Below are 10,513 nucleotides of genomic sequence, written 5' to 3' on the forward strand. Positions count from 1 at the left end.
GGTTTTGCTGTTGTTTGGTAGGGCTTCAGAAAGACGGAACCCAGAGCTCTGTAATTGCTTTTCTTGAATATTTTTTCTGAAATATTGATTGTAATAAATATCTTAAAAGACAGATTTGTCTTTGACCATTCTTCATCAAAGAACACGCAGGACTGGTTTGAGTCCATCAGTTGTCTGCTAGTTGACGGACCTCCACAGCAGGGGGGGATGGTTTTCTATAGCCAGTGATGCTTTTCAGGCTCCCCCACACAGATGAGGGGTTGTTGGCTGAAACCTGAGCTTTCAGCTTTTCAGAGTAGCTCCTTTTTGCTGCTCTGATCTCCCTTGTCAGTGTGTTCCTGGCCTGGCAGTACGGAGTCCTGTCCCCGCTTCTGTAGGCCTCCTCTTTGGCATGACGAAGCTGCTTGAGTGTTGCTGTGAACCAGGGCTTGTTGCTGTTGTATGTGCAGAAGGACTTTTTGGGCACACACACATCCTCACAAAAGCTGATATAAGATGTCACAGTGTCAGTGAGTTCATCCAGGTCACTCCAGTCGGTGCAGTCAAAGCAGGCCTGTAGCTCTGACTTAGCCTCCTCAGTCCAGCTCTTCACTGTTTTGACTACAGGCTTTGCAGCTTTAAGTTTCTGCCTGTAGGTTGGAATAAGATGGACCATACAGTGATCAGAGTCCGAAAGCTACACGGGGGACAGAGTGCTAGGTGTCTTTTATTGCTGTGTAGCAGTGGTACAGTGTGATTTTGTCCCTGGTGGGACAGATGACATGCTGTCTTTATTTGGGCAGTTCGTGGGTGAGATTTTCTCTGTTAAAGTCCCCTAGAAGAATGAGTGGGGAGTCAGGATGCTAGTTATCTGTTCTGCCAGGAGCTGTAGTGCGCTAGCGTGGGCCTGCGGTCTTAAATACACTCCCACCAAAATGAAACTCGAAAACTCCTTTGGAGAATAAAAAGGTTTGCAATTGATAAAAAGAGTCTCTAAGTCCATGTTATACACTAGAGATCAAAATTAGAGAACAACCTAAAGTTTCCTAAATGTCAAGGTCACTGCTTATTCCTATTTGAAATTATCCAAATGGGAGTAAAAGAGCAGTATTTTAAGCATATTTCAGGAGTTACATATGTTCTGAAGCACAGTATAAAAAACGTATGAGATTTTTGAAAAAGAACACTCATCAAAATTAGAAAACATTTTCAGATACCTCCCAGTTATTGGTGATAATCTGGCACCTGGTGCTAATTTACTCAATTATCTGACAAACCCATTTAACTGGCAACCTACCTTTCCAGTTTTCACTGACTTTGCAAGATGGTGAGCTGTTCTAGAGTGACTGAAACCCTTCGGCAGCAGAATGTCCAGATGAAGGCCAAAGGGATGACCCTATCAGCCACAGCAAGAGAAGTTGGTCATTCCAAATCTATGATTTCTAGAATATTTCATCTTTTCAATGTCACAAACTCATTCAAGTCCCCCAAGAAGGCTTGTCATTTGCGAAAGACAAATGCATAAGAGGACAGGATAATGTGGAGAATCTCAATGGGCAATCGCTCGCCAGTTCAGCAGTGAACTGGGTAAGGATCTGTCTCATCATACAGTGTCTCAACGTTTAAGAGCATTTGGACTGAAAGCCCACTCTGCAGTGACCAAACCTCTAATTAGCAGAAAGAATCAAAAGGCTAGATTAACCTTTGCTGAGGAGCATGTTGTGTGGACAGAGGAGAACCTGTCCAAAGTTCACTTCAGTGATGAAAGCAAGTTTAATTTATTTGGGTCCAATGGGAAACATTATGTTCATTGTCAAACTGGGGAAAGACTGAACCCAAAGTGTGTAAAGAAGTCAGTGAAAGGTGGAGGAGGAAGTGTCATTTGGGGAATGTTTTCTGCAGGAGGAGTTGGGCCTCTTATACAGCTATGTGGCAAAGTGAATGCCAATGTTTATCAAAACCTTCTTCAAAAACATGCTGTTCCTCCCCTGCGTTCATCACCCAATCAGCCAGCAATTTTTATGTAGGACAATGCCCCCTCTCAAACAGCAAAAACAGGTAAAGCAGTTCCTTGAAACTGAAAACATTGAAATAATGAAAAGGCCAGCCCAGACTCCTGATCTAAGCCCAATAGAAAACCTCCGGAAAATCCTTGGCAACAAAGTTATGGCCAAGAAACCCACTACAGTCACTGAACTGTGGAAGAGACTGGAAGGAGAGTGGACCAAAATCACACCAGAGCAGTGTGAGAGACTAGTGATGTCCTGTGGCTGCAGATGTGCTGAAGTCATTCAAAGCAAGGGGGCTGTACAATTCCTACTCATTGTGACTGTTGTAACATTCAGAAAATCTAGTTGTGATCTTTCTCCGTGTTACAGTCATTGCTGTTCTCTAATTTTGATCATTGTGTTTTCTGCAAAATAAATTTTTTTTTGTTAAGTACATGGGGGTTTTTTGTAAAACACTGTTCTAGTAGCATGGTATAGCCATAACAAGAAGTCCTTCAAATGTTGAAGAATGAAGATTACATTATCTCTGAAAAAATCAAGTGTTCATAAATCGTTCTCTAATTTTGATCTCCAGTGTATTAATAAAACACAAGGAATTTGACTCAGCTCATTGGCTCCCAGTGTGCACAAATAAGTTCATCTCAGGTCAGAAAGTTTGGTTTGGTCTTTGTCACTGTCGCACCAAATAAGCCTTTGAAGTTTACAGGCTAGCAAACCCATCTCAGTTAGCTTGTAATAAATTACACTGGCCAATGATGTGCAATAGGAGCCTATATGGTGTCACCAACATTTCATTCCATTACACGCGTCCACAATCAGGCACTTAGGAAATTATCTGAAAATACAACCAGTATTTCAGTAAAATTAAAACAAAATAAAAAAAAGCTGCTGTTATTCTGTGTTCATCTTTGATGTCACAGTAAATAAACCTATGCAGTCATATTTGCAAAAAATCCAGTAATATTACTTTCAGTTGCAGCTTCAACTTGAAACACGGTTATAGCCTAGTTTACAAACAAGTTTGAGTTCCTCTCATCAGTTAACCACTACTGCATGTTGTTACATTTGCTGTGTGCCAGCTTGCACTGCTAAGCAATATAAAAATATTAGATATTACAACCTGAAAATATAATGTCTCTGGCTGTGGCTATAGCCAGCACAGAGGCATAAAACAGCAAATGTAGGTGCATCCTATATTGAGAAGAAAAAAAAAACCTGGAATGCTTCAACCTCTACAGTGCTCAGTGCAGGGGCTGAACCTGAAAAGGATGTCTGAGGGACAATTTGAGGAATTATTGCTGCCACAGCAACTGAAGAGGCAGAGGAACAATTACAATGACCTGGTGGACCTGGATTAGTACCTGGCCATATGTCTGAGGTAAAATATATAGTGAACACCACCCTCAATAAATCAGTCAGATAGGTTTAGCTGATCGGTGCACCATGTGCTTATGGTAACAATGTTGCAACATTCCAGCAAGCTGCATCATGATTGGTCCCATGTGTTCCTGTTGCTGGTGAATAGTTGGAAAAAAATATCAACCTTGGAATGTATTAAGCAAATTGAGGCTTGGCACACCAAAATGTGGAGAAGAAAATGGCAGAATACATTAGGGGGCCAAGGCTACCTTCTATTGTAACAAAGTGGCTGACAAAAAAAAAAAAAAAAACCTAAGGTTTCATTCAACTGGTGGTTCTCTCAGCTGATGATTCAACTGACTGACTTTCAAGGGGAAGTCCTAGTGTTTTCAACTGCGCTCTTTTCCTCTGCACTGTTTGTCAAGTGGTGTAACACAGTCCTGTCAAACATAGACTGAAACAGTGGGTCTCCCTGCTAATGCAAACTTTTAATATTTGAATCAAATAGTTTGTAGAAAATATGATATGAAGTGGGCTACAGCTGTTAATTCAAGGTCTCTGATACATATTCAGTGAACTTTTTTGTTAATAAACATTAGTAAAAGTATCAGACCGGACTCAATATCAGCAGACACACCATTTTTTAAATTTCTACTTTAGCATGGAGATGAAAACAAAATGCCCTAACACTTGTCCTACCTGTGTATTGCTCAGTGACAGTTTAGTTTCCAGTAATAGGATTCTGCTCATCACATTTTCCCAGCTCTCTCTGCATATGGTAATGGCTTTGTCTTCATTCTAGAATAGAGTATGATAAATACAAAACATAGCAGTAATAAACATTTGAGGTATAATTTCATGTTTTTGATAACATTTTCTTTTGCTTGTCCAATAAAGGAAAAATACTATAACCCCATCTCCAAAAAAAAAAAAGTTGGGACACTGTAAAATGTTAATAAAATTTGAATGCAATAATTTGCAAATCATTTAAAACTTATATTAAATATAAAATAGTAGACGGACAACATATCAAATACTGAACCAAACTGTATTTATATACATATATATTGTAAATGGTGTATATGCATTATAGCACACTCAAAGTACTGGGATATCACCGGGAGCAACTTAGAGTTCAGTGTCTTGCTCAAGAGCACTAAGACATGTGGACTAAAGAAGCATGGAATCAAACCACCAACCTTCAGGTTAGTAGACGACCTGCTCTACCTTCTGAGCCACAGCTACCCCAGCAATTTGATCCCAGCAACAGGTTTCAAAAAGGTTGGCACAAGAGGACATCTCCCACTGTGTTGTATCACGTCTTCTTTTAACAACTTTGTAACCATTTTGGAAACTGAGCAGACCAATAGTTTCGCTTTTCCTTTATTTAGGATTTATGCCACTCAACTTTTTGGGGCCTGCTTTGTCATATTTTTCACTTCATAATGCACCAAATGTTTTCAGTGTGTGACAGATCTGGACTGCAGGCAGGCCAGTTTAGCACCCAGACTTTTATCACAGAGTGGTGTTGTAATACTTGGTAAGATGTGGTTTGGTAATGTCTTCCTGACAAAGCAAGGCCTTCCCTGAAAAAGACATCATCTGGATGACAGCACATGTTGTTCCAAAATCTGTATATACCATTCAACATCAACAGTGATTCCACAAATGTGCAAGTTACCAAAGCCATGTGCATTAATGCACCCTAATGTCATCATAGATGCTGGATTTTGAATTGTGCACTGATAACACTGGCCAACAAATTTTATGAAAATTTTTGTGTCCTCTAAAATTTTTGGTGAAACCAATAGATTTTTACATGCTGAACACAAATATGTAATTGTAATTTCAGTATCACAAAGGGTTTTTAAGGAAACTGCATTTATGCATTTAACATAATGTCTCCAGCAGCATAGGCCTACGCTACGATATACGATTAACAATGCGATACCCAAGCAACACGACAGAAATCTAAAAGTGTTTTGCCTCAGATTTTCACTTATCGTCACTGTCCGATGTCTCGCGTATCAGTGTCCAACAATAGTCTCCCAGCATAGACGGACTCCACTTTCCCTGGTAGCGTTTCTCCATGTTGGCAATCTCTTGATGAAACCTTTCAGCATGCTCGTCACTAACAGCGTTGAGATTTTCTGGAAAAAGTCTAAGTGAGAATGAAGAAAATGTATCTTAAGCGACTTGTCGCAGTTCATCGACTTGTATGCTTGCAGCAGACTTTCAACCAGGACTTACAACTGCCTTCCATCTGCAGACCTGGGGCCCTGAGGGCCAAACACTGGCCCCTTGCCATGAGGCACATATTCACTGATCAACAGACGTCTCTTTGAAGCAGCACAAAAACAAAGAAACAGTTTATACTACTACACAGTGTTACTACTGAACTTGTGTGCATTTAGTGCAGTACTGACTGTAGGTTAGTGTTTGTCCAGCAGGTGTCGCTGTTACATGAAACATGTGCTGGGACCACACCTTGACTCAGTTTTACCAGTCCACGACTGAAATGTGTGAAATTTTCTGAGAATTTAAACATGATCATTTTAGTCATTCAATTACTTATTTCATTATGTTTCATTTAGTTTTCTGGATATTTTATTACCCCGTGGTCTAATTGTTGCTTCATATTCTAAATACTAATAAAACCCTTAATTCACAAAAAATAAATACTGGAAACTTTAGGGCTATTAATTAAATAATCATAAGAATAGACCTCAAAGTGTAATGTTAATTATTAAATTCATCAGATTTCCACACATTTTAACACAGTCACATCCTTTGTGTTGTCAGCAGTTCAAAGACAGTGTAACGTGTCTGCCATTTTACAGCAGTCAAACGCCCCTGGACTCTGACTAAACATGTCAAATGGCTGACAGGGTGTGACTTCCTGTAAAATGGCCCTCTTCAGAGAAAACAGGCAGTCACATGCCCTCATGTGTTGGCGAGGAGCAGCAGGTGTGTCCATCATGTCTCATCATGTCAAGGTTATTGTGAAGAGAAAACGGTCACCTGGTATGGGATTTTTTAAATTCTAAACAAATCAAAATTTGGAATCAAAAAGCAATCCATCGATGTCAGTGTAAAAGGTCAGACTGTCAACCTGTCTGAAGAATTTTGTCAAATCTTCATGACGGTGCCGAAAAAATAAAATTTTTGTATCTGATGAGAACAGGTGTATCTGATGACAACAGGTTCCACCCTTGCAACCTTGATCCAAGCTTCTGCTTGACTCTTCGATAAATTCAAATCTCTGACAAGATCAATGAGCTCTGCCTGAGAAATTAAATGAGGATCACTGGATGTTGATGGTTCAAAATCTGGATCATTGGAGCTGCAACATCGGTCAATCGGTTCGTCTATCTCTGTCTGCTCCTCTTCGTCTTCCAGCGTCCACATCTCTGGCGGTTTTGGAACAGGAACACCGTTATCATGTGGTACTGGTCTCATTGCAGAGGCAAGGTACTCCTGTTCTTGGAAGAAAATCCTGACACATTCGTCATGCAGAAGTAACAATCAGTTACATGATCCTTCTGCTCCCTCCAAATCATTGGGACAGCAAATGGCATGGATGGACGCTTACCCTTCAGCCAAGCACGCAGACTGGTAGCACAAGATGCACAACATATATGAGGAGCCCATAATTTGTCCTGGTCTCCAATTTTGCATCCGAAGTATAACTCATATGCCTTCTTTATGAGAGCTGTCATACTTTATTTCTGTACTTTCAAAGTGAACTCGCCACAAATGTAACAAAACATGTCACAGCTATTGCGACATTGGTGCGACATTTCAGAAACTATATACAATTCAATTCACAGCCTTTGAGCTCGCTAGTTTTATTTTCAGTATAATACTCACTGACACTGACTTCAGTTAGAATGACTGCTGCTGCTAGGTAGGCCTATATATAGGGTTGCGTAGGCCTATATATAGGTCATGGGCTACTGCCAGACTATATGTGAAAAGACCGAACTGAAAAATTCGTATTTTATATCACAGAGTTAGCTGTTTCTCAAGAACTGTACGTGATGGGAAAATTTTGAAGTTATTTCTGTGATCAGCATCATAAACTCTATCTGGTACACAAGGAATTATGAAGGAAACAAAAACCTTGTAAACCAGTGTTATTTAGTTCCTTTCCTCCTGTTTAGCCTGGAGGATGTGCCGTCCATGATTTCCAAAAAGAATAACAAATTCTGACTATTCAGACCACAGGACACCTTTCTATGTTGCCTCAGTTCATCTTAGATGAGTTTGAGCCCAGAGAAAGTGGCAGCCTGTCTGGATCTTGTTTATACATGTTTTTCTTTACATGGTAGAGTTGCAACTTGTATTTGTGGATGTAGCAGTCAGCCATGTTTACTGGCACTAGGTTTTAGAGGTGTTCCTGAGCCCATGCAGTGATTTTCACTACAGAATTGAGTTGGTTTTTAATCTTCTGCGCAATCCCTGCTCAACCTGGCAGAGCTTGAGCAGTTTTGCAAAGAAGAATGGAGTAATGGAGTGGGTTCTCTCCGGGTACTCCGGCTTCCGCCCACAGTCCAAAGACATGCAGCTTAGGTTGATTGGCCTCTCTAAATTGCCCATAGAAGTGCGTGTACGTGTGTGTGATTGTTCGACTATGTGTTAGCTCTGCGATAGATTGGCGACCTGTCCAGGGTGTACCCCACCTTCGCCCGATTGTCGGCCGGGATTGCTCCGGCCCCCCTGCGACCCCGTTCAGGGATTAAGCGGTAGAAAATGAATGAATGAATGAATGAATGGAGTAAAATTGCAGTGTCCAGATGTGCAAGCCTGACTGAGACCTATCCACACAAACTCAGTGCTGTGATTCCAGCCAAGGGTGCATCTACTAAATGCTGACTTGAAGGGGGTGAATATTTATGCGATTTATTCACATTACATATTTTTATTTGATATTACCTTGCAGAAACCAGTTTTTACTTTGACATTAAAGAGGTTTTTTTATAATTTGTCAAAAAAGCCAAATTATATTGAACATGACTGATTTATACTCATGTCTTCCGATGAGGAAGCAGAGGCCGGGGGATCGGAGGTGGACTCGTCCATCACCCAAGCTGAAGTCACCGAGGTAGTTGAGAAGCTTCTCGGTGGCGGGGCACCTGGGGTGGATGAGATCCGCCCTGAGCATCTTAAGTCTCTGGATGTTGCGGGGCTGTCTTGGCTGACACGCCTCTGCAACATTGCATGGCGGTCGGGGATAGTGCTTCTGGACTGACAGGACAACAAGAAGGGGGATCGGAGGGTGTGTTCCAACTATAGGGGGATCACACTCCTCAGCCTCCCCGGGAAAGCCTATGCCAGGGTACTGGAGAGGAGAATTCGACACATGTCACAGCTATTGCGACATTGGTGCGACATTTCAGAAACTATATACAATTCAATTCACAGCCTTTGAGCTCGCTAGTTTTATTTTCAGTATAATACTCACTGACACTGACTTCAGTTAGAATGACTGCTGCTGCTAGGTAGGCCTATATATAGGGTTGCGTAGGCCTATATATAGGTCATGGGCTACTGCCAGACTATATGTGAAAAGCCCGAACTGAAAAATTCGTATTTTATATCACAGAGTTAGCTGTTTCTCAAGAACTGTACGTGATGGGAAAATTTTGAAGTTATTTCTGTGATCAGCATCATAAACTCTATCTGGTACACAAGGAATTATGAAGGTAACAAAAACCTTGTAAACCAGTGTAATAAGCCAGATGGTTCCTCTCCTGTTTAGCCTGGAGGATGTGCAGTCCATGATTTCCAAAAAGAATAACAAATTCTGACTATTCAGACCACAGGACACCTTTCTATGTTGCCTCAGTTCATCTTAGATGAGTTTGAGCCCAGAGAAAGTGGCAGCCTGTCTGGATCTTGTTTATACATGTTTTTCTTTACATGGTAGAGTTGCAACTTGTATTTGTGGATGTAGCAGTCAGCCATGTTTACTGGCACTAGGTTTTAGAGGTGTTCCTGTGCCCATGCAGACATTTTCACTACAAAATTGAGTTGGTTTTTAATCTTATGCCCAATCCCTGCTCAACCTGGCAGAGCTTGAGCAGTTTTGCAAAGAAGAATGGAGTAATGGAGTGGGTTCTCTCTGGGTACTCCGGCTTCCACCCACAGTCCAAAGACATGCAGCTTAGGTTGATTGGCCTCTCTAAATTGCCCATAGAAGTGCGTGTGCATGTGTGTGATTGTTCGACTATGTGCTAGCTCTGCGATAGATTGGCGACCTGTCCAGGGTGTACCCCACCTTCGCCCGATTGTCGGCCGGGATTGCTCCGGCCCCCCTGCGACCCCGTTCAGGGATTAAGCGGTAGAAAATGAATGAATGAATGAATGAATGGAGTAAAATTGCAGTGTCCAGATGTGCAAGCCTGACTGAGACCTATCCACACAAACTCAGTGCTGTGATTCCAGCCAAGGGTGCATCTACTAAATGCTGACTTGAAGGGGGTGAATATTTATGCGATTTATTCACATTACATATTTTTATTTGATATTACCTTGCAGAAACCTGTTTTTACTTTGACATTAAAGAGGTTTTTTTTATAATTTGTCAAAAAAGCCAAATTATATTGAACATGACTGATTTATACTCATGTCTTCCGATGTGGAAGCAGAGGCCGGGGGATCGGAGGTGGACCCGTCCATCACCCAAGCTGAAGTTACCGAGGTAGTTGAGAAGCTTCTCGGTGGCGGGGCACCTGGGGTGGATGAGATCCGCCCTGAGCATCTTAAGTCTCTGGATGTTGCGGGGCTGTCTTGGCTGACACGCCTCTGCAACATTGCGTGGCGGTTGGGGACAGTGCCTCTGGATTGGCAGACCGGGGTGGTGGACCAGAGGGTGTGCTCCAACTATAGGGGGAATCATACTCCTCAGCCTCCCCGGGAAAGTCTATGCCAGGGTACTGGAGAGGAGAATTCGACCGATAGTCAAACCTCAGATTCAGGAGGCACATTGCGGTTTTTGTCCTGCCCGTGGAGCACTGGACCAGCTCCATACCCTCTTCAGGGTGGCGGAGGGGTCATGGAAGTTTGCCCAACCAACCCACATGTGTTTCGTGGATCTGGAGAAGGCATTCAACCGTGTCCCTCGCAGCGCCCTGTGGGGGGTGCTCCGGGAGTACAGGGTCCGG

General features: G+C 42.1%; 1 protein-coding gene across 6 annotated transcripts in view; it reads right to left on the minus strand.

The window, feature by feature from the left end:
- The window catches only part of cep44 (centrosomal protein 44), a 36,204-nt gene that overhangs the window by 6,052 nt on the left and 19,639 nt on the right, over window positions 1–10,513 (minus strand). For all 6 annotated transcript variants that reach the window (XR_002276698.1, XM_020621431.1, XM_020621430.1 and 3 more), the window contains exon 8: window positions 4,047–4,145. Coding sequence is in view for 5 of the 6 variants with exons in the window: in XM_020621431.1 (XP_020477087.1) it covers window positions 4,047–4,145 (99 nt within the window). In the remaining variant the exon portion in view is untranslated. The remainder of the gene's footprint in view (window positions 1–4,046; window positions 4,146–10,513) is intronic.

Source organism: Monopterus albus, unplaced genomic scaffold, assembly GCF_001952655.1.
Source record: "Monopterus albus unplaced genomic scaffold, M_albus_1.0 scaffold260.1, whole genome shotgun sequence".
Classification (NCBI taxonomy): domain Eukaryota; kingdom Metazoa; phylum Chordata; class Actinopteri; order Synbranchiformes; family Synbranchidae; genus Monopterus; species Monopterus albus.